Raw genomic sequence first — 23,721 nt, forward strand, 5'->3', positions numbered from 1 at the left:
CGCCTATTCTGATGCCTCTTCTGGAGGACGTCGAGTTCGCCGCCATTTCGTACATCCGGACTCTGCGGAGGCCTCGATTCGTGTGTCGGATTGCCTGAAAATGGGCCGATCCGTTTGTTTTGAGTGTGGATCTTGTGGCTCGTAGCTGAACAAATTGAGTCCGAATCGCTAGCTTAAGGGTTTGAATTTGAGGTATATACAATTCACAAACTAAAGTTTGGACTCAATTTTCAGTGTAGATTTTGTATATCAAATGGAAATTGGTTTGGAATTGAGGTTAATTCGTCATTGTAAGGATATATGTTCTGTACATATATGGAATCGAATCCACCATAAAAAGTTCGAATCAACTGTATAGTTCAACAGTAGGTCGCAAATTATCTGAGTCGCTCACTAGGTCGACTCGATTCAACTCGGTAAGGTTTGATTTGACTCACTTCATTAAATGATGAGTTAGCTCAAAATGAGCTGAGATAGAGCTAGAATGAGTTCAAAGTTTGGTTAGTTTATAATTTTATAATAGTAATATAAATATAATAATTAAATATTAATCAATATAAAATGTTAGAATAATATTTGACATATTTAATCAATATAAAATGTTAGAATAATATTTGACGAGTTGATGGATTTTTTTTTTCATTATCAAGGCTCAAGTCGAGTTTGAATATGGTTGGCATAAACGAGTTTGTTGAGTTTGTTGAGTTTGAATATGATTAGCATAAACGAGTTGAGTGACAAACGATCAACTTGTTCGCTTGTATATTTGGCACGGTATCTGCAGACCACTGCCCCAAGAGGCTCCAACAACCGCCATAGAAAAGTTAACAACCAACTCGGTCTCATCTAATTTGAAATTTTGATTACATATTTGAGCCGAGTCTAACCTCAATTGAGTTGAAACTAAAATAAGTGCTCAACTCGATTAATATATATAATTCATATAATATTGTGTTTTTTTCTTTCAATTTGTGCTTTCAGCAAAACGCAATATTGATTAATATTCAACAAGCTCATTCAATTGTATATTTGAGCCAAGCTCAAGCATCATTCATGCTCAATTAATAAACAAGTCAAGTTTAAATACTTAAACACTAATAATAATAGAAAAAAAGCTATAAATAGAAAACTGAAATGGATTGACTTTTTAATTTTTTAACTTTTTTGACTATTTGAATCTGGATTCAAAAGCTTGGTTTGAAAAAAACTTTTTGACTTTTTGACTTTTTTGACTTTTTTTGTGAGAGAAGAGTGTAATAATTATGGATTGGATGTGATGTTTTGTCTGTTGTAACTCAAATAGTTTATTCTGTCTTTTGTGGCTTAAAGAGCTCAAATAGCCCAAATGAACTCTTCCCAAAGAACACCTGAATGTATTTTGAAAATTTAGAATGAATACAACAATTACCAATAATATGTCTGACTCAAAGCTAGTTCTAACACCAATGTCTGACAGTGTTCGCAAAATTCATTTCCATATATGATCAACAGAAAATCAAGCACGCTTGATAGAAAACCTACACAATAAATTTTTTTTTCTAATGAAAAAAAATATAGCAGAAGAATCATCTCAACAAGCCGAACTCCCAAACTCACTGTATGTAGGCAGGCATTCATCTCACAGATAGTGAATCTGTTTGCAGCCATAAATTTCCAAAAACAAATCTGGAGGTATCCCAACTACCCGCTTGCTACAATTTCATGAATAGCATCACTGACAGATTCATCTTCAGATCTAACAGCGAGTTTCATTGCAACTTCTTTTGGACCGTCAATTCCAAAGGACAACCGAACAAGTACCTTTACATTGCCCATGAATACCCCAGACAATAAGCATGTATGCGATCTTGAGTTGTTTGGGACAACCTCTGTGCCCTGAAAGTGCACCAGAAAATGAGACAGCTGAGGTCTTCTTTCAGCTTCCATATAAAAAAAGAGTAATCATAATGGCATGCTTTACTACTAATACAAGGGCTTTTTTTTAATGACTAAAATACCAAAAAGATTAGTACAAATAAATACTCTCGGGAAATCAGAGAACAGTAAGGACAAAGGCTGGATCTAAACTCCTCCAAGTTCATAGAGATCTTGAAGGCATCATTCATTGCACTTTCCTCGTACAATCTTGAATTGACTTGTAAGATTGAAGGACTTTAAGGCCATGTTGTCATTAGCTTGCCAACTACCTCAAGGTCAACAAATAATTTGGATAATATGTAACCTTACTGATAAACTCACCTCACAGGGCTGCATGCCAAGAAGGCCAATGACTGTATTTACGGCTTCTGCCAAGCTTTCCCTTGGACCAAGACCATATTCATCAACCCGCTCAAAATCTGGGCCCATGCTTTCCCAAGCATTTCTGAAATTAGATACCCCAACATTTAACACATAATCCGCTGCAACAACCTCAAGGTCCTCCAGCTGGTATTCATCTTCCACACCATCTTCCTCAGCCTCACCAGTTGTCGGATCAACCTGGCAATACCACCAAATAAGTAATAAGCAAAGGAAATGGTGAGTAACTTTTTTGTCCATACATCTATAGGATAAGTTTATTCTTCCATGTTAACAACCTATTCTAAGAAACCAGTGATGGACATAGATTTATTGAGTGGAAAGTTAACAAAAGTCTGCAATTCGGGTGACTATTCTCACTGCCTCCATGTGGTCTACAACAACAACAATGTTCTGTTAAAATTTTAATTGTAACTTCTTTTTTTAAATAAAAAAAAATCAGGGCGTGAACTTTTTCAAATTTCTTGCCATACACAAGACCAACAGGCTCATGAGCTAGAGTAGAGTACCCATCAGGCTGAGCTCAAGCATAATGTTTTTACAGCTCGATAAGCTCAAGCCAAGCTTGAACATGTCCAAATATAACCAAGCAACACCAAGATACTTTATAGCCCTGTGTCTAACGTGACTATAAAAACACATCCCCAAGCAGAGAAGGGAGAACAGTACCTCTTTCACAATAAACTTCAACATGTTTGAGAATTTTCCAACTGTGGGGACTCCTTCTGGTTTCTCAAATACCACAAATGTTTGTCCTGGTGAATCATATGGAAGAGATCTCAGAGGCTTTGTTGACACTTCAGTAAATTCCTCTGCATCAGAAGCATCCACAATAACGGTGACCTGGCAGTAAGCACAAAAAAATTGAGAGATTATCCCAAAATAATTTCAAAATAAAGGAACTACTACTTTTTTTAAGATGGTCATTACATTTTCCAGTAATTGCTCGGGAATTGTATTTGTGCAGTTGTACTGGAACACCACATGCCTATCAAAAATGTGCTTAACAGCATTAACTGCATATTCTGTTTCAGCCTCTGTAAGTTCCACAGGTGCCGAGGACTGGCACAGGAAACAAAAAATTTATATGAAAAAAAATCCTGAATCAGCAGAATATCAACAATAGTCAAAATCCGTATATATAATGGAAGGAGTGTCCAGTAAAAAACCTTGAAAAGCTTCCCAAAGCTCGAGAACTCTGGGATAGAGGAAAGAAGCTTTTCATAAGCATCAACGGTGGACGTGGGAGCAGTTGGAGCAGCACCTAAACCAGTTGGCTTTTTACCAGGGGCCTTCTTCTCGGCAAGTGGAAGAGACTTAACCTCCTTAGGTACAGAATCAATATCAAAAGGCTCGTCTGAAGGTTCTTGAACCTGCATTGAACAAACACGTGAGAATATGATAACAAACACTGCACAATGCATAAAGAGACTGCCAACTCTCTGGGAACACTCACGTAGTTCTTCAAACTTGTCTCCAGGTTGACTAACGGCACATCCAAAGACCCAAAAAGGAAGTTCTTCACATCTTTATCAGTTTCAACAATTGCACCATCACCTTCAAGCATATTCAGATATAGAGTAGCCCTATCACGAACCTGCAAACAGATGGTTAATCATGCCTCTTCTCAGAATAAAGAATACATAGAGAATTATGAGATATAGCAAAATTCTAGACTATAATGAAAATAGCGGTGAAGAATTGGCTCTGTTTCAGCTATGCTACGTCTCACATAGCAACACAAGTAGAAGAAACAACCAAAAGGAAAACGGTGAAACAACTATGACTATGAGGGAATATGGATATATTCAGGTACACTTGAAGAATATGATAATAGGAAGGTAACAAATTGCAACTGTAAGTAACCATTATTTACCAAACCCCAAGAAGCAAGACCAAACACCAATTCATTGGATAACAACAAAGCACAAAGCAGATACCTTTCTTGCTATTTTCAGGACAAAGGAAAATGAAACTGGGAAATTTTAGAAAGCAATTTCTCAGACTCTGACCATTTTAGACACAAGAAAAAGAAGGATGGGCCACAACAACTATTTCTCTAGACAAATTTCCTGACAAAACCATCTCATGACAGATTATACAGACCAATCTAAAAGATGAAAATGTAGTGACAACTAGAAAAACGTGTAAGACAAAGCTTCACAACTTTTCCTGATAAATCAAGCATTTGATATATATTATTATAACACCACAATCTTAAAAAATGAAATAGAATACAAAAACTCACCTCATCATCACTATCAAAGAGGCAGCGTCTCAGCAAAACAAATATACGGGGCTGCAACACAAATATAGAAAGAATGTCAAGTTAGTAACTCAAAACTCACCTAAAATCGATGCTGATGGAACAGAAGAAAGCAATCTTACTTTCAAGGAATCAACCATAGCACCAAACTTAGCTAATGTGCTGACAGCACTGGCCCGAACAGTTGCATTTTCAAGAATTACTCGATTGTAAATGTAACGTATATATTTGCTGGGATCTGATGTCTTTGGCCCCTCAATTCCAAGAAAATGGAGTATCTAATAATATACATAAATGAAAAAAAAAATTATCCAACAATAAAACAATAAGCAAAAAAAAATGTGAAGTAAGAAAGAAAAGCCAAGAAATAAGTGAACTGCACAGCAATAAAATGATGAAGCAAAAAGCCAACCTGTGTAGAAAGATATGTGAATTCACAATCCTCAATAAATTCACAAAGGTGAAGTAGCCCATTTTCTTTGGCATCTGGGATGTCTCTTATAAGGATAACAATTGAATCAACAATTGCTTTCTTGTAATCAAAACCGCCCTCTTCCCTCAAAATATTGCTTAAGAAATTCATCCTTGAAAAGAAGGAAGACAAAAAATAAATAAGAATTGCCCAAGAAGAAAAAGAATAACATGAAAAATAAATTTAAAAAGTAAAATGGAGCACGTATGACATAAATACACTCCACTTTATAGACAAAGTTCCAGCTCACTCACAGAGATCTGTACTTGAGTGGGAATTTTAAACACAACGACCTAATAGCTTCCACTACAACGATCTTAAACTCATCGGCAATGTCAGACATGAAATTGGTAATTTGTTTCATCAATCGGTCTACACTTGACTCATTGCCAGTTTTCAGCAGTGTGGTGATGGCTAGAGTCGCTATGCTTCTATTTTGATCAGAAATCAAGCTCTCCATGTCTATATTGCAATTTGTTACAGCCATTGGATGGGTCATTGCCACCTGTAGATAATTCAAATTCAATCATTATAACATAAGCTCCATTCAGAAATAAACTAGCAGGGATGGATTAGAATCAACAGAACCTTCATTAGGAGAAATAGTAGAAAAAAATAATTGAAGATTGCTGAAATAGATGTCAACACATGAACCCTGATTTATTTTTTCTTTGATAAGTAAAAAATTGTATATGAAACCTAATTTGAGAAGAACTACAATTAGATTCTTGCCTTTTAAGAAATTTAATGAAAACAATATATTACATTAAATATTCCAAGAGTAGAAACCCCTTCACCAATTGCATGCAATTTAATATCACAATGACAATGAGGCTGTTATTCCATAATTAAACTAGGAGCAAGTAAACAACTCCCAAAAAATTAAAAAAAAAAAAAAAGGAACAAGAAGCTCATTCTCTATGATTGTCCTATAATTGGATCATTATTTAGTATAAAAAAAATAAAAATAAAAAAATAAAGTGGACACTCAGATCTTCCTCCATCTTATCCAAAACTACAAAAGGATCCCCAGTCAAAAATTGCATTTACATGTCAACTTCCACGCAAAGCATTATCTCTAAAGATCAAGTGAATGTAAACCATACAATATGCTTTTGAATTACAAAAGAACAGCTCATGTGTTTTCAACCCTTATTATTAGCTTCATCTCTTCAGATATATGATTTCATCGTTTTTCAATGGCAAGTTTCTGAATTTCAATTTTAATTTTTTGAAAAAACAAAGAGATCATCAAGTCACTGACAAGCAAAGAGATACAAGTTCTGATTTCTAAGTCTTCTCACCCCGGGACAAGCAAAGAGATCAAGTCATGGACAGCAAAGGAGAACAAAGAAAACAAGTCACTAGAAATCACACCATTAATCCCAATCAACAATAAATTAAGATCACCATTAATACCAATCACACCATTAAAGAAAGTAACCTTGTTCAAAGTGCGGACGGCAGCAAAGCGAAGCACTGGCTTAGAAGAACTTAAGAAGAGCTGTAGAACAGTAATTGCTGGAGTCAGTTCTCTGTTTGTTACACCACTCAATTCCGTGATTGCCCTAGCTGCTTCAAAAATAACCATTTCTGCTTTGTTGCGGAGACAAGCCTCAAGATAGTCATAAAATGGGCGGTCCCCAGTTTGGTTGTTCATACTAGACTCTCGGATAACCTGAAAACATTTTTTCATGCAATAATTAATTGATAATGAGGACAAAAAGATAAGACATTAAAAAAAATGAAGTCATGTTCCAGGGAAGAAATGCACCTGACTAGTATAGCGAATTAAAAGGCACTGTGCCAAAGGCGAACGAACAGTCCCTTTAGTTAAGCTGGTAACTAGCTTGCTAACAGCTAAACGGTCATTTTGCCGGATCTGTAAGTTTGCAATCAAAACATTAAAGCTTGCCAGTGTATATCACCTCAATTTAGTCCAGCTTTCTGTTCTATAATGCAGTAGTCATAAACGACGACATAAATAACAGGGATGTTCCCCACATAGCTCAAATTATTGTTTGACAAAAACATTGCTCCAATTATTGTTTGACAAAAACATTCTTTTGTGAAGACTACTACTTGTGAAGCACCCCAAGTTGAATGAACATAGATGCATGAGCAGCATGACCAATTACCAATATACATGAAACAGAATGCAGTAACATATCAGGCTTGGAGAAAACTATAACTCATGAGCAAATCATCCTGAACATTTATTTCAATACCAAATCAATTACTCTCAATGATATACAAATAATGCATCATAATATGATGTTAAAATTAAACCATGAAGTAGCTCACGGTTTTAGAAAAAATCCTCAACATTCACCCATACCTGATGGAGCAGAGCGAGGGCATGGAACTGTACAAGTGCTGCCCTTGATTGAACAGCTTCTTGTACCTCATTACTCCACCTTTTCACAATTTCTGGGTTTGTCTGTTAGACAAGTAAACATATATTATAAGAAAACTCTAATTGAATTGCATATACACAATTCCTTAAAAGTTAGAACTTAGAACAATTTAATAGTACCTGGAGTAAATGTATTCCACTAACAAGGGCTGCACTAGCAACCACAGGATTTTTGTCAACAATAGCTTGTTTCAAGTATCTCTCAATTTGTGTTAGAAGTGTTCCGTCCGTGATCCGACAAAGGACACGAATAGCATTTGCCCGATACATATCAGTTTTGCTATTCATGTCCTTCATAAGTGAGCTTGTGACAATAATAACCTTCATCAAATAAATAAAAATGCCATTGTCTTAGTTTCTACAAAGCAGGTTTGTATGAATAAATAAATGAAAGAAATCAATGTGATTATAACCTCATCAGCAGAGGGAGAGAGCTCTTTTATTATCAAATAAACCATTCTCCTCAATCCAAGATCTTTTGCTTGAAAAAGCTTTGTCACAGAGAAGAATACTTCAGTAGCTTCAACCTATAAATTTTAAAACAAAAACAAATCATTCCCGAGAAAAAAGAAATAACCAACTTCACTCCAACATAAAGCTACCAGTTCGATCAATTAATCAAATGCACCGGAAAACAAATAAATATCAAACTTTGCATTAATATTAGGAACAAAAAAAAAAGGGATGTGTAACAAGGACTCATGTGATTGTATGTATGCATATGCCTTTACGAAGGCAAGTGCATATATGCTAGTGTATGTGCATGGAAAGTTGTAAACAACCAGGGGCACAGGAACTTGACCTTTGTAAATGTTTCTCCCTGATTCAGAAGGTACAGAAGTTTTGTGATGACCTGAAAATGAAAAAACAACAAAACAAGGCCCATACTAATCAATTTCTGGAAAAAAAAAAAAAAATGGGGATGCAACCTAAGAATTTGGTGGCTGAAAGGTTAAAGGACCTGTGAACATCGCCTTGGATCGAGCTGAGGGTCATTGAAAACCCTGGCTTCCTGAAGGACAGCACCCTTTTCGATCCCAAGAAATGGAGAGTACTCCACTGTGAAATCATGAGATTCAGGCAATCAACGTCACAATGTACTTCAGGAATCAACAGAATGAGCATATTAGCATTACAAAATAGCAGAAATCCACAGAGATCTCAAACGACTTCACCGATCTAATAATCAAACCAACATACCAAGTATATGTTATTCATTTCTCTTACAACACATCACAATCAGAACTGAAAACAAGCAATACGAATATCTACGGTCAACTTTACGGAATAAAGAACGTCAATGAAGATGGATCAATTATACACAAAATTCACAACCAAAATGACTAGTCCAATAATTTATAAGAGCATCTCCCATACTTAACTCCAATCTAATCGTTACTCTCTTTTTGTCATCAAATTTTTAAAAAATATTCCAAACTTAACCTAAAAACATGTATAATCCATTTTTTTACGAAAGAAAACCATCTCCAATCCTTTCTCTTTTTAAAATTTCATCAAACTTGAGTACAAATATGACTGTTTGGAATTTGGTGAAGCATTTGGTTCATCCTTGATTTGGAGGAAAATTGCCTCATCGTTGATTTGATTGCAGATTTGATGAAATGCTTGGACCACATTTTAGCCAAAATTTTAATCAAATTTGAATTTGGTGAACTATTCGAGATGCTCTAACACCAGAAAATCAACTAAATTGGATTCATTGTTCTCAAAATATATTCAAAATCAGAACAAGCAACAACACCAGATATATACTCAGATCTGAAACTAACATCAACAATCTGTGCCATCGATGCAAATCAAGTCCGTGCGATAATTAGGGAAATTGAACAAAAATTGCTAGTTATACAAAGAAAAACACAATGAAAAGATCGAATTGCTAAGGCGTACCTTCGTCGTCTCGGTCGTCGTCCTTCTTCACGAGAGGTTGAGCCATTGAGAGATCGTCGAGACTGTAGAGATCTGTGAGGTTTTGATGGCGTTATCAGAAAATGAAAGCTCAATTTGGCTGAACGAGAGGGCAAATGCAGATCTCTCTCTAGATACATATACTGCGCTCGCTGTGTAAATTTGTCCCACCGGTTCGCAGCCCACCCGAACTTCGCCCGTGGCCCGGCATAGCCCGGTCTGGCTAGGCTTATCTAAGCTCGGGTTGAAGCCCATCCTGAAACCTTGAGACCCGGTTTGACCGGTAAGCCCAGCTTGAAATTCAATTTGCTCGCCCGAGGCCACAAAAAAATAAAATTTTAGTAAAAAAAGGTTTTTTAAAATATGGTCACACTCGTCCCTCACCAGTTGGCGAGCGGATCCTCTAGAGTAACTCTCTAGAGTGATGTCCGAAAGTGGATGATCGGACGGTTGTGGTTAAGCCTCACCAAAACGACGTCGTTTTGGTGAAGACTTTCAAAAAAAAAAAAAAAAAAAAAGAAAACCCAGATTCGGGGAGAGGAAGAAGAAGAAAAAAATTTGCAGAGTTGCAGAGTTGCAGATTGAGAGGGAGGAGGAAGAAGAAGAAAATGGATTTGAGAGAAACCGGAAGAAAACAGATTTGAGGAAGAAGAAAACTCTGGGTTTGAGAGAAACTTTTTTGGGTCTGCAATTTGAGGAAGAAGATTTGAGGAAGAAGAAAATTTTTTGGGTCTGGCTCTGCAATTTGAGGAAGAAGAAAATTTTTTGAGGAAGAAGAAAACTCTGCAATTTTTTTTTTTTTTTGGGTCTGGCTCACAGAAGAAAATGGAAGTTCATCCATGGTGATGAACTTCTTGAGCGACCAAACCAAACCCATTAACCCAACACAGCAAAAAAACTTTTCTTCTTCAAATCCATTTTCTTCTTCCAGTTTTCTTACATTTTCTTCTTCCTCCTCCTTTCAAATCCATTTTCTTCTTCTTCTTCCTCCTCTCGACTCGATCTGCAGCAACTCTGCATTTTTTTTTTTTTTTTTTTTTTTGGGTCTGGCTCACCAAAACGACGCCGTTTTGAAGAAGGATCATCTCAGCCGTTGGATACATTAATGGGACACGTGTTGCACCATAAGGGATCACTCTAGAGGATCACTCTAGAGGATCCGGACCCCACCAGTTGGCCCGACCCACCAATCCATTTGAAGCCCAAATACTACTTGAGCTTGGGCTCAAACCTAATTTTCTAACGTGGCCTGTCTCGAATTTTGACGAAAGGTCACGCAACCCCATAATAGGCCGGATTAGGTTAAATTTACACTCCCAAAGTAGTAAGAGGTTTGCAAAAATGGTTAGAAAATGGTGGTGAAAGAAACAACAAAATAAATACTACCATCATTTAAAAATTAATTAAAACAAAATTAGAAAAATGGGAATTGATAGGAAAAAAAAATATAAAATTGTGGAAAATTTTTTAAAGGGTAAATTGCATTTACACTCTTGAGGTTTGTGCTTAAAACATATCACTCCTTGATGTTTGGAAATTATATAGACCCCTTTGTCATTATAATTATTTAGACAGAATTAACATTGGTATAAAAAATATATTGAATTCATACACTCTCTCGTTTCTTACTTTAATTTACTTCTTTTGTTTTTTTTCTTTTCTTTTACTTTGTTTTCTTTTTTTTTAATATAATTTTCTCTGTTTTTCTACTAGGAGTTGTTGCGTTATATATAAGTAAGGAGTTTGTGAAATGATATTATTAATCATAGGGGTAGGAATGTAACTTCCCAACGTCAAGGAGTGAGATGTATTAAACCCAAACCGCAAGAGTTATTAGTGTAATTTACCATTTTTTAAAATATAAAAAATTACTCTTTTACCCTTAACTGCTTTTCCAACCACCAACCACCCCTCATGTTCTTTCCCCAATCACTTCCTCACCTTCTTCTATCCATCCTCAACCTCTTTTCTTAGCGGCACTAACAATTTTCTCCTTCTTTCCAAACTCTTACCCTCATTTTAATTTCTCTTTCATCTTAACTCATTCAACGGTCACCACCATGGGTGCAGTACCGGCCTTGGGCTAAGGTCATTGAGGCCTGTGCCTTAGGCTCTAAAAAATTAGCCCAAAATAGAGTCCTCAAATTTAGTAAAGTGTTATATAGCATATTACAAATTTAAATAGGTTCAAATTATTTTTGTTATTTTAGGGCCAATTTAAACGGTTCCGAAATATTCTGTTAGGCCATATTTATTTATAAGTGTGGTTTGACCCAATTAAAATTAAAATATATACAAAATTGTTTATGACCTTGAATGAAATGAACACTACATACACATACACTGAGCTCTCAATCTCTCTCTCTTTCTCTCTTGTGCGCGAGCGAAGGAAGCAGACTAAGCAAGCACTAAGCAAAGCAAGTAGCAGCCAGAAATTGGAAATTATGACCCAAGTACTGAGCAAAGCAAGCAGACCAAGCACTAATCTCTCAAATCTCGCTCTGTCACAAGAAGTTCATTCTCTCTCTCTCTCTCTCTCTCTCTCTCTCTCTCTCTCTCTCTCTCTCTATCATATTTTAATGGAATAAATAAATTTGACCTAATTTTTTTTTATCTTATTTCTTTATCAGATTTTAGTGGAATAAATAAATTTGTCGTATTTTTTTTAAAAACCTTTTTCTTTATCAGATTTTAGTGGAATAAATAATTTTTTCCTAATTTTTTTTATCTAGGTCTTTATCAGTTTTAATTGAATAATTTTTTCCTAAGTTTTTTTCCCTAAATTTGTTTCATTAAATTGTTTTTTATAATTTCTTTGCTATCAGTTATGAGATAATCAGTGGATTGTAATTTGTGGATTGAATTGTGATTATAGTCATGTTTCCTAGGAAGTATAGTTTTGGAAATGAAAAGAGAAAAAAGAAGCTGAAAGTGGGACAATTAATTCAATCTCAATCGGGGGCATGTAGGGCAAAATTTTCCCTAATTTATTCCATTTATCAGATTTTTAGTGGAATAAATAATTTTACCCTAATTTTTTTTACCTAAGTCTATATCAGTTTTAATTGAATAATTTTTTCCTCATTTTTTGCCCTAATTTTGTTTCATTAAATTGTGTTTCATAATCTATGTGCTATCATATATGAGTTAATTTGTAGATTGTATTATGATTATATAGTATGTTTCCTAGGAAGTATAATTATAGAAATGAAAAGAGAAAGAAGAAGCTGAAAGTAGAACAATTAATTCAATCTTAATCACACTCATAAACAACATATTGAATAAATAACAATCAGTTTGTTTGTTTTCATTTTTCAAAAAACACTTTTTAGAAAATTCTACTTTCTTATTTTTCGTATTTTTTTATTTTTACTGAATTTTTTTTAATATTTTAAGTATTTTTTTTTTTTACTTTTTAGACACACCTAATATAAATACACTTAAAAAATAAAAAAATTGTAAAAAAAAATCTTTTAAAAATTTACTAAATACCAAAAATACAAAAAAAAAATACAAGAACTTCGTACATTTTTTGTATTTTTATGTATTTATTAATTTTTTAAAATATTTTTTCACAAATTTTTTACTTTTTAGATACATCTAAGTAAGGTGCATCTAAAAAAGTAAAAAAAATGTTTAAAATTTTAAAAATATTCACTAAAAACAAAAAAATACAAAAATCAAAAAACTCAGTTTTTAAAAACCTTAATCAAGAAAACTCAAACCAAACAAACCACAACAATTAATTCAATACATATCTAATACATTTTAATTGAATAAAGTTTTTCTAATTTTTGTAATTTTTTTTCTTTTGGAACTCTAGAATGAATACATTTTGATATCTATTTTAGTATCAATCGACGGTAGTGATACTAAATAGGGTTTTTTTTTTCTTTGTAAATATAGGCCTCCATTTTAGTTTCGCCTTAGGTCCCGAAAAATTAGGGCCGGAGGGGTAGGCAAAAGCTAAAGTGTCTCACCAACTTTTAAATTCAAAAAAAAAAATTTGTTTGAATAATAAGTTTAGATTTTCATTTTCTTCATCCTACTCCTTTGCACATAAAATTATATTGTGCATGTTTAGTTTTACTTGTTGCAATCTATAAATTGACAATAAGAAAATATGATTTTTAAAAAAAACATTTTCTTACATTTTTAATAATAATTTTCAAATTTATTTTAGTTATTTTTATCCTATAAATAGCAGGTATAAATTGTACGAAAGACTATGATACAAATTCTCAAATAAAAAAGAGAAATAAACAACCTTAATAAATTACACCACACAGGGCATCAGTCTAACTGGAGTGTAAAGCTATCCCCATGGCCTTTTCGTCCTATTGTTGTTATGCTACATTTGATTATTGGTAAAAGGCACTATAGCCCGTTTGTTTTTGGAAATAGAAAGAAAGGAGTTAATAATGAGGAAATTAATAAAATTATATTTGTTTTGATGATAATTATTAGTATAGAGATTGTTAAATTATATTTATATAAAATATTAAAACAAATAAAACTATGATTTTTACTTAACAAAAATTATAAAAATATTAATCATTAATGTTCAAAAAACAATGCCAACAAGTAAAAAAAAAAATTTAAAAATATTTTTGCACTTAGCCAGTTGACTAGCCAGTTGACTGACTGAATGACCGGTAGCACCTTAAGCCGAACGAATTATTTTTTAATACCATATCTCAACCCAGACTGTTAATACCCTCACCCAAGGCGTTTCATAGTCTGAAGGGACTATCAATCTAGAGCACCATAAACTAAACAAACATAATTTATATGCATTGTTCATCACTAGAAGTCCGGAGTGAAATCCTACAACTGAAAACAACCGGGGCTTATAAAAATTCATTTTATTAAAAACAATTTTGTTCTATTTGACAAGCTCATTTTTCTGTTAAAAAAAATCAACTTCAATCGCTTTAAAAAATTATTAAAAAAATCAAAAAAATAAAAAAATATATCAAAAGAAATTGTCTTTTTAACCAACTAATAAACAAAACCCAAGCCTTTTTCTATCAAAGACAAGAAGTCAACTTGATACAATTCTCAACAAAAGCCCACCTAGATGCGTGGTTGCAAAAAACCATGTCTTATATTATGCAACAAAGTGCCCAAGATGTGGGAAAATCTATCTTTTGAGACTTTCTCAAAGGCAACATTAACAGCCAATTATCTTGATTGAAACCAAAAAATAAAAAATAAAAATAAAAACACAAACAAACACTTAACAAAAAACGCACTAAAAAACAATTGCCAAACCAAATATATAAACTACTAATGTCTCCAAGTGTATAAATATATATAGCAAATAATACAAATACAAATAGATCAACCCAAACTCAACATACATTAAAAAGATTCCATTCATGAACATTACTATAAAATAGGAAATTGCAATGTCATGTTGATTTTGTCCTGCAAATGCTGTTCTCATTTAAGCACTCTCATTGACAAATGTGTGCTCCCTCCACCCCTGAAGCCATTGGGGTTACTCTTTTCACATCCCTCAAAAAAAGTGCATGGTGAGTGAGTGAGTGAGTGAGTGAGCGAGTGAGCCTGGAAAGCCAAATTCAAACTTTTCATCATCAAGGGCTGTTTCTGCGGATTCGGAGTTCTTGTGAGTCCCCACCGCTCGAAGGGGAAGGGCGGGTCGCGAACTCTCCAGTGACACCGTGCTCACTGCTTGTGAATTCCTGGCTCGACGTTACCCCCTTCCTAACCCTCCTCATCTCAGCATTGTATGAACTGTCGTACTCACTGCCGCTTGAGCTGAAGATTGTGCTGTGGCCTGGTTTCACACCTTCATGGAGGTCCTCTAACGAGACATCGCCTTCCAGCGCACGTACAATCTGTGAAACATTCAGTTCAGTAATTTAGCTTCTGAACAAAACTAGTAAAATTTCACTATATCAAACTAAAATCAAATTAAATACATGTAGTTCATTGTATATATCTTTTAAGCTTGATTTTATTAATTTAATTAATTCACACAAAAATTGATGAAGTTTTAGTCTTGGGTAAACAATAAGTCAGAGGCATGTCTCAAAAAGCAACATCAAGGAAGAACTATTTCCAATGGAAAAAGCTTGAAAATAACAGTATAGAGCTTAATGAAATTTAAACAATAATTGATCTTTCATTTCTGCCAGAAAGCTTGTGGTTTCTGTTCTGTGCGCCCTTTCATTTATTTCACTACTTAAAATTGAGTATGATCTATAAATTTGGTTGAGAGTTCAAAATATTGTTAAAATTCGATCATGAGCCTCAAACTCGAGTGCTGAGCTAATATAACCACTAGGATTCTAGTGTTTTTCCACTACACCTTTGCTCATGTTTGCTTATAAACAAAGGATGATTTTTACCTCAACAATGCTAGAGACAAAGAACTAAGTCACATAAAGTGGCACGGAATACTCACAGGGGCTCCAACGAGTATTCTGTGGCTGAGTTTAGTAGAGCTTCATTTGGGAAAAAACCTTGATGCTGGCTTTTTTGTTAGTGAACTTCTAGACTCTTTTTTTTTAGTGTGTGAATTTTACTCACTTTTTAGTCCTAGGTTAGAGGGCCTTAAAATTTTAAAAAATCAGATCATAGCTTAAACAAAATTGAGCTCGCAAACTTCTTTTTTTGTAAATTATTTTTTCTTTCTACCTGGCTCATCTTTGGGCGTCTCCTTGCAGAATACCTAATGCAAGCAGCAGCACATGCTACCATGCGCAGCATCTCCTGGGGATTGTAGCCATTCTCCAAGCGTGGATCTACCAGCTCTTCAAAGCTTCCACCTTCTGTTGCATGGTTTAAAATTGGCCTTGCCTGTTCATTTCATGCAATAAAACCAACCAACAAACAATACAAAATGTATCAATAAAAAGCGTACTCCATATCAATCTTCTTCATATATATATAAATATATATATAAAATATTGCTTGTTAATCAAAGTTGGGGACATTCTAACCCAGTCTACTAAGCTGTCATCATCGGTGCGGATATCCACAGGGCGTCGTCCAGTAATGAGTTCCAAAAGCACAATACCATATGAATAAACATCGGATTTCTCAGTTAGCTTCCCACTTGATGCATACTCCGGTGCCAAGTACCTGCATTAATTCCCATATTTAAGGGAAATCCCAAATAAATTCATTTGCAATAGCTTACAAAAAGTTCAATTGTACATGAAGGAAACACAAAAAAGATAAGGCGGTGAGTTGATCACCACATATGAACCCCACTTCCTGTTTCTAATTTGTGAAACTTTTTGTATTTTATTTCTATATTATGTTTTATTATATGTGACATAAAAGGAATTTTGAAGTTTAAAACCCAAAGAAAAGCAAGAACTAGAGAGTTTGCTTACCCAAAAGTTCCCATAATACGCGTTGACACGTGTGTGTAGTTGTCATTAGAGAGTTTAGCCAATCCAAAATCCGCCACCTGAATAAGTAAGCATTTCAATATCATCAATTAACTTTGAACAAACGTAATATATTCTTCTCATGAAATATAAAATAAATAAATAAATTTAAGGCAAAAAAATAATTGTCTGATCATAAAATGAACATTAATGCTAACGATGCTTGGATTAAAGGGTAAAAATACCTTGGCTTCAAAGTTGTAATCAAGGAGGATATTAGCAGCTTTGATGTCTCGGTGGATTATGCGAGGGTGGCCTGCATATGGAATATCATATCATTAGAAGAGAGGGAGAAAAAGGTGAGAGGAGAGAGATATTTATATAATCAGTTTTTCTATATATATAGAATTTGGTAACAGAATTAAACACAAGCCTCACATTGACACTCGCACATTTGGAAAGTACTATCTATATGAAAGGATTGTATCTAATTCTGTAATATAATTATGTCTATTTATAATTTTTCTTATACGATACAAATCACTTACAATCTTCATGAAGATAAGCGAACCCTTTGGCTGATCCTAACGCAATTTTGAGCCGCGTTGAGAAGTCCATAGCCGGTATACCATTCCCTGCAATTTTAACATTAGGTTAATACTTCGAAAATTTTTATACACAATCCGCCATTATAATATTGCGATAGTGACAGTTTTATAATTAAAAACCATATCCTAAATAAAATTTTTATTTACAATAACATGTTAAATGAAATTTAAATCAATGGGGCTAGCTTGTTGGCCAGAAAGTTTGAGGCCTGTTTTGATCATCAGGATTAATAGGGAGGGATTAACAATTCACGGAATTATCCAGCTCAATTAGTCATAAATAATTTGTTGTTCACATTTGTTTTGCAATGGATATAGAAAAATATAATTCCAATTATATGTTTGTTTTAATTCTAAGATTAAAAATAAAAAAATTATGACCAAACAATGTATTGTGAGTCCTTGGATCAATAATCTCAATACTATACTATAATTTGCCCAATTAAACAAGCCTCAAATCTTCCCATCTCCATGTAAATTTTATTCCCCGAATATAATTAAGGGTTGTATTTGATCTTTTATCATTACTCCATCGGGAAAAACTAAAGTCTTGTGAACAGGTTATTTTATTTTAGTAACTTTCTAATTTTTTACAAAAAGATACATAGAAAAGTAGATAAAGTAATATGACAAGTTGTAGTGACTTTTTACTTTTTTAGCTAAAATATATAATTGACAAATGATGCATTTTATAATTACAAAAAAAAAAAAAAAAATTATACATTTTGAGTCATGATTAAAAAAAAATAAAAAAATAAAAATCATAATCAAACTCATAACTAAAATTTCAAAATAATGTCAGAAAAATATTGATCATAATTAAATAAAAAAATAAGAGTTGATATGATATGATATAATAGAATTCTCCTACCCTAACATATTAAATTTCATTATAAAATCATATATTAATCCAAAATATATATATATATATATATATATATTATTTAAAGGGGAGAATGAAACATACCATAAAGATGATGTTCAAGTGAACTATTAGGAACAAATTCATAAACCAACATCCTCTGAGTATCCGCCATACAATACCCAACAAGCGAAACAAGGTGCCGATGATGAACTCGGCTAATAATATCAACCTCAGCCTGAAACTCCCTCTCTCCTTGTCCACTCCCAGATTTCAAACTCTTCACCGCAATATCTTTCCCATTAGGCAAAACCCCTTTGTGCACATACCCAAACCCGCCTTGTCCCAACAAGTTGGTCTTCGCAAAAGCACCAGTTGCGGCCGCGAGTTCGTCGTAGGTGAAGGTGCTCTTGTTGAAGCCGAGCGCGAGAGATGGGTGCGGCGGAGGGAGGGGTGGTTGGCGGGGACCGGAGAAGCCGGTGGAGCTCATCTCGCTGCTGCTCATCATTGGGGGCGGCGGTGGTGGTGGGACTGCCGGCCATTGGCCGGAATCGGCTGCGGAGCCCGGTGGTGGAGGGATTTTGACGGCGTGTTCTCCGGTGGTGGCGGGTGGGGCGGCGGTGGTGTTCCAATGCGCGTGTTGTTCGCTGTTGTAATAGTCGCTACCTGCTGCGTGTGAAAACGTTAGTTTCAATTCGACCCCAATGGCTTAGGCCTGTTTATGAATTTGTTACTTTGGTTGATTTGTTTTTTTTTAATTTTTTTTATAAAAAGAGGTGTAAAAAATAAATTGGGTAATATGACTCAGTATTTTGTATATTTTATTATTTTACTAAAAAAAAAATCATCTCAGGTCTTAAATCTAACTGTGAATTTTTTTTTTTTTTTTTTCCATGATACATAACATTACTCATTAAGAAAAGTAATTATTTGAAGAATTTACTTTTTACCCTTTCATCAAAGCATAATTGAAGTGATTATATTTTTGTTTACATCGTTATTTAAGTTTAGGTGTCATAAAATATGTTAACCAATACGTAAATACATTAATCGATCACAAAAAAGATTATAACCTTTTCATAGATCTCATGTTTTTGTGATTTCAAATGAGTTGTGCCTGATTACGTTATTAGATTTTTTTTATTTTTTTATGAAGTAGAAGTGGGGTGGCATAATAATATTTACTTTGTTTTCCATGAGAATTATCTCTGTAATACTTCATCTGATCATGCGGCCTTCTCTTCTTCTTCTTGCAACACGAAACGAAGAACACTACCATGATAATCAATAACAATGCCGCTCCAGCCACCACTCCTCCTATTAGCGCTTTCTCCTCTGTACTAATGCCCTTCGATCCAGATCGGTGGTGTGATAGAGGTGGCGGTGGCGAATGCCTTGATCCTTTCGAATTAGGCGGTGGAGGAGGAGGCGGAGGTGGGGGTGGAGGTGGTGGTGGCGGTGGTGGTGGCGGAGAAGAATTAGAGTTGCCATTGGAATTTGAAGAAGATGGGGGAGGAGGTGAAGAAGACTTTGAATCTTTCGATTGTGGTGGTGGTGACGAGTCACTATTTTTTGGTGGTGGTGGTGACGACTTGTTGTCTTGCGGTGGCGGTGGTGATGACGAGTTGTTGTCTTGCGTTGGTGGTGGTGGTGACAAGTTGTCTTGCGGTGGTGGTGGTTGAGAATTTGAGGTTCCGTCATCCGGCGGCGGAGAAGACATTTTTAATGATTTTTTTGGCAATGATCTAAAAAGGCCAAATAGACCATGCCCCTCCTCCAATGCTGAACCCTAAATCAAGATTCAAGAAAAACACAAAGCAAAATATATATAAAAAAAATTATAACATATATGTATATAACATGTCATGTATATATCTCATCAGCTAGGTAGAAATGAAACAAAGAAAATGAAGCCAATAAGATAAATAGTAGGCATATCTTGTTATTCTACTAGTTATTGTTCTATGAATGTATGCATTTCTTCTTCTTCTTCTTCTATGAAGAGAGAGAAAAATGGGAATCAAGAAAGAGAGAGAGAGGAGGTAGGTACCTTTGGAGAAGGGCGGGGATGATTCTCAAAGAAAGAAGAGAAAAGAGAGATTGCATGGTAGTTTGAACAAAGAAACGGCAAACCGTCCTTCCATGCCCTTTCACCTCCTACAAATTAGGAAGTTTAATCTATTTTTGGACAATTATTTGCAAGTCCGAAGTACCCTGTGACAATAGTGCCCCTAACTAATAATGTAACAGGAATTTTGATATTGAAATAATATTGATTCAATTTTATTTGAGTTAAGAAAAAATAAATTAATCTCTTATCAGTTCTTTATTTAGTGGGAATATCACGTAATTAATATTATATGATACTTTGAAAATGTCTTCGGATAAAAAAATGTTAGATGAACAAAAGTGAAAAGAAAGAAAAAAATAGAGAAAATTTAATTTATGTGGTTGAAATATATTTTAAGTGTGAGTGATGTTACACATACACTCATGATGAATTAAAGACATACTGTATTTTTTGTGCACTTCTATATGCTTTTGAGTGTTTTTTTTTCTTTTTTCTTTTTCTTATAGTATAATAATATTATGATGATCAACGTTGGTACATTCTTTACAATTTCATGACACTATTTCATTTGTTTAATGAATCTTATTTTGTTGTTAAAAAAAAAAAAACTATTTTGTGATAATTTAAAGTTGTTATAATGTTTTTGGCAAGCATGGTTGGTTGGCCAAGGAATTTAAAAAATTGAAATTAACCAAAAGTTGGTTGGAATGGATCACTTGTTAACGGCCTCACAATTGTCATTGTTTCTCCACCTTTGCCCTTTTTTACTTGTTTTGTCAAAATTGAAATGACAAACTAGTGGCTAGAATGCCAATGATAAAACGTATATACAGAATCAAGAATATTCAATTCAATATTAATATATGATATAAAAAGTATCTATCATATTTGATGTGTTACAAATATATATATATATATTTTAATAAATCACGCCACTAATTAAAGGAAATTCTCCGTACATTTTATGTGTTACAATTTACAACATTGTTGCTTTAATAAATCACAACACTCATTTAAAGAAATCTTTTTGTACATATGTGAGAGGGTAATTTTTGAGAAAAATTGGGCCGAGCTTCGAGTTGGGTTTTGAGGCCCAAAACGCAGAGGACTAGGTAAAAAGGCCGTACTGAATACTCCGGCCTAGAGGGCAAGGTTACTCCGGCCTTGGGGAGACAAAGTTACTTCGGCCCAAGGAGGTGAGTTTATTCCGGCTCAAGAAAAGATAGTTGCTTCGGCCCAAGGAAGAGTAAGGCTACTCCGGTCCAGAGACAACTCGGAGTAGGGCCGGTCTTAGAGTTAGTCCGGTCGCAGTATGTTCTGGGAAGACCGGTTTCGGAATTAGTCCGGTCGTGACACACTCTGGTTAAGTCGGTCAGAACTTGTTACTTGGAAGTTTGATCTAAGCACACCAAGGTTGAACAGGGGCAGCCGAAGTAATGAGTTAAAGGAGAAGACCGAGCTAAGGATAGTTCGGCCTTCTCTGTGGCTCAGCATAGCCAGTGTTATTTCGGTCGTGTGGTAGTTCGGCTATGGAGAAAACCATCCCACTTGGTTTAAGCAGTGGGGGAGGGTGTAAAAGGATAAGCATTATCCTTTGGAGTATGAATCCTAGGAGGACTCTGCATGGAGAAATACAAGTCCTACCAGGATTGTGCCACGGGAAACTTATAAAAGCCTACAAGCATCACCTTGGAGGAGGTAATTGAACACAATCTTTTTGAGAACTTAGAGCTTTGTCTATTTGTCAAGTTTTCTGACTTAGGCATCGGAGAGGTTTCTGGCGCACACCCGCCGGCTAGCTCACGTTTGTGTTTTCAGGTGACAAAGCGACGTCGTACGGAGGAGCGTGGACTTGGTCAACAGGATTATACGAGGAGAATTATTTCCTCCCCGTACAATTGGCGCCGTCTGTGGGAAGAACAGACAAGAACAAAAACCTCTTGACTAAGCTTCTCCTTTTCTCATTCAATGGCACACATTGAAGACTTGCCGCAGTCTGCCGTCGATGGACTAACTCCAGAAGGGGGCGCAAGACGTGAAGGATTACCTTCTGTCCCTTCCATGGCGGATTTAGAGCCCCAACAACATAATTCCAGGAGGAGTGGCAGGGGAAGGCGGAATAGCAGCCCTCGACATTCTCAGAGTCCTGACAGGCAAAGGAGGAGGATTGATCCTCAAGCCCTGGAAGACCGCGTAAAGGAACAGGATGAACTAATTCGAAGGATGGCGGCGGACATGGAGGCTTTGAAACGCCAGATGAAGACTAAAGATGTGGCGACAGGAGAGGGGCGCAAGCACAAGACGCCCCCTCGCCACTCAGAGAATCGTAGTAGGAATACTACACCCTCCCAAGGAGAGAGCAGAAGCCACAGGACAGGCGACACTCACTCCTTATCTTCAAGGACTCGTCACTCCAGGTCTGAGAGGACGAGATCTGAAAGATCATACACTGAAGGAAGCACGTATTGGCCTTCACATTCACACCAAACCAGATCTAGACAAACAGAGCTGCCCAGGTCATCCGACTTACGAACCGTGCTAGAAGAGAAAGCACGATGCAAGGAGGATGCCAGGGCAAGAGATCCACACCGAGTTTCGGCCTTACAACGGTTGGCTCCTCGGACGCATGGAAGCGTCGATGTTGGAATGCCAATACCGCGACCGGCCTACGAACCAACGGACAAGGCGTTCGCAAGACTACAGACTTCGCCGTTTGTCCCAGCGATCGAAAACGCGCCCCTACCATCAGGCTTCCTTCAGCCGAAATTCAATACATATGAAGGGAAGACGGACCCGTATTCACTTTCGCCAAGTCATGGCTGTGTACAGGCGAAACGAGGCCTTAATGTGCATACTCTTCCCGTCAAGTCTTGGCGACCTAGGCTTGACCTGGTTCGAGAAGCTCCCAGAAGGCAGCATAGCCTCCTGGGCTCAACTGGCGGAAGCGTTCGTAACGAGGTTTCGGACAAATACTAAAACACCGGTGGAGATAGACCAGTTACTCTCCATCGACATGGGTGAAAAAGAGACCCTCAGATCTTACAACAGTCGCTACTGGGAGACATTCAACCAGATTGGAGACTGCCCCACCAATCTAGCCATTGCGCAATATAAAAGAGGCCTACCAGTAGGGAACCGACTACGGGATTCAATTACCATGACGCCACCCCTCACCATGGAGGCCCTGATGGAGAGAGTGCATCAGCACATCAGGGTAGAAGAGGATGGCGCACGTGCAAAAGCAAAAACCAGTGCAACCATAGTACCAGAAAAGAAGACCTCAGCAAAGGTCAATACCGTAGATCGACAGAATAAAAGCGGGCGTGGCAGACGAGATAACGGAGAAGACCCAGACAAAAGATGGTTGAGAATCCGCACTGCCATAACAACAGTATTCAAAAAACCAATATATCGGATTCTGAGCGAAATAAAGGA

General features: G+C 35.8%; 2 protein-coding genes across 3 annotated transcripts; both read right to left on the reverse strand.

Moving 5' to 3' along the window:
- Positions 1-1,353: 1,353 nt before the first annotated feature.
- Positions 1,354-9,624, reverse strand: LOC114285043 (coatomer gamma-2 subunit, putative / gamma-2 coat protein, putative / gamma-2 COP). 2 transcript variants are annotated; one of them, XM_082913959.1, is made up of 18 exons: positions 9,361-9,624; positions 8,414-8,511; positions 8,255-8,305; positions 7,866-7,979; positions 7,573-7,773; positions 7,375-7,476; positions 6,811-6,918; positions 6,481-6,714; positions 5,291-5,541; positions 4,977-5,148; positions 4,687-4,842; positions 4,547-4,597; positions 3,755-3,895; positions 3,468-3,671; positions 3,229-3,360; positions 2,968-3,141; positions 2,239-2,478; positions 1,354-1,875 (listed from the first exon to the last, which is right to left on the reverse strand). In XM_082913959.1, exons 1-18 carry the CDS (start codon positions 9,404-9,406, stop codon positions 1,681-1,683), a joined length of 2,670 nt encoding a protein of 889 aa, XP_082770085.1. In that variant the 5' UTR covers positions 9,407-9,624; the 3' UTR covers positions 1,354-1,680. The 2 variants fall into 2 exon arrangements, with proteins under 2 accessions (XP_082770085.1, XP_082770087.1); XM_082913961.1 differs by having other exon boundaries at positions 8,414-8,552; positions 9,361-9,491.
- Positions 9,625-14,643: 5,019 nt separating this feature from the next.
- LOC114285025 (proline-rich receptor-like protein kinase PERK4) lies at positions 14,644-19,935 on the reverse strand. Its single transcript, XM_082907599.1, has 8 exons — positions 19,704-19,935; positions 18,321-18,923; positions 17,294-17,380; positions 16,991-17,061; positions 16,749-16,825; positions 16,350-16,491; positions 16,045-16,206; positions 14,644-15,242 (listed from the first exon to the last, which is right to left on the reverse strand). Exons 1-8 carry the CDS (start codon positions 19,933-19,935, stop codon positions 14,979-14,981), a joined length of 1,638 nt encoding a protein of 545 aa, XP_082763725.1. The 3' UTR covers positions 14,644-14,978.
- Positions 19,936-23,721: the final 3,786 nt, after the last annotated feature.

This window comes from Camellia sinensis, chromosome 2, assembly GCF_055761805.1.
Source record: "Camellia sinensis isolate YWXY chromosome 2, ASM5576180v1, whole genome shotgun sequence".
NCBI lineage: Eukaryota > Viridiplantae > Streptophyta > Magnoliopsida > Ericales > Theaceae > Camellia > Camellia sinensis.

Bases quoted from the DNA above. Each gene is read 5' to 3' on its own strand.
- LOC114285043 (XM_082913959.1), bottom strand. From the start codon at position 9,406: ATGGCTCAACCTCTCGTGAAGAAGGACGACGACCGAGACGACGAAG. The intron at 7,980-8,254 runs GTCAAGTTCCTG...TAAAATTTATAG, and splicing joins AGGGAGAAACATTTACAAAG to GTTGAAGCTACTGAAGTATT. The intron at 3,142-3,228 runs GTAATGACCATC...GCTTACTGCCAG, and splicing joins CCGAGCAATTACTGGAAAAT to GTCACCGTTATTGTGGATGC.
- LOC114285025 (XM_082907599.1), bottom strand. From the start codon at position 19,935: ATGTCTTCTCCGCCGCCGGATGACGGAACCTCAAATTCTCAACCACCA. The intron at 16,207-16,349 runs GTTAGAATGTCC...TGAAATGAACAG, and splicing joins ATGACAGCTTAGTAGACTGG to GCAAGGCCAATTTTAAACCA. The intron at 15,243-16,044 runs GTAGAAAGAAAA...AATGTTTCACAG, and splicing joins GACGCCCAAAGATGAGCCAG to ATTGTACGTGCGCTGGAAGG.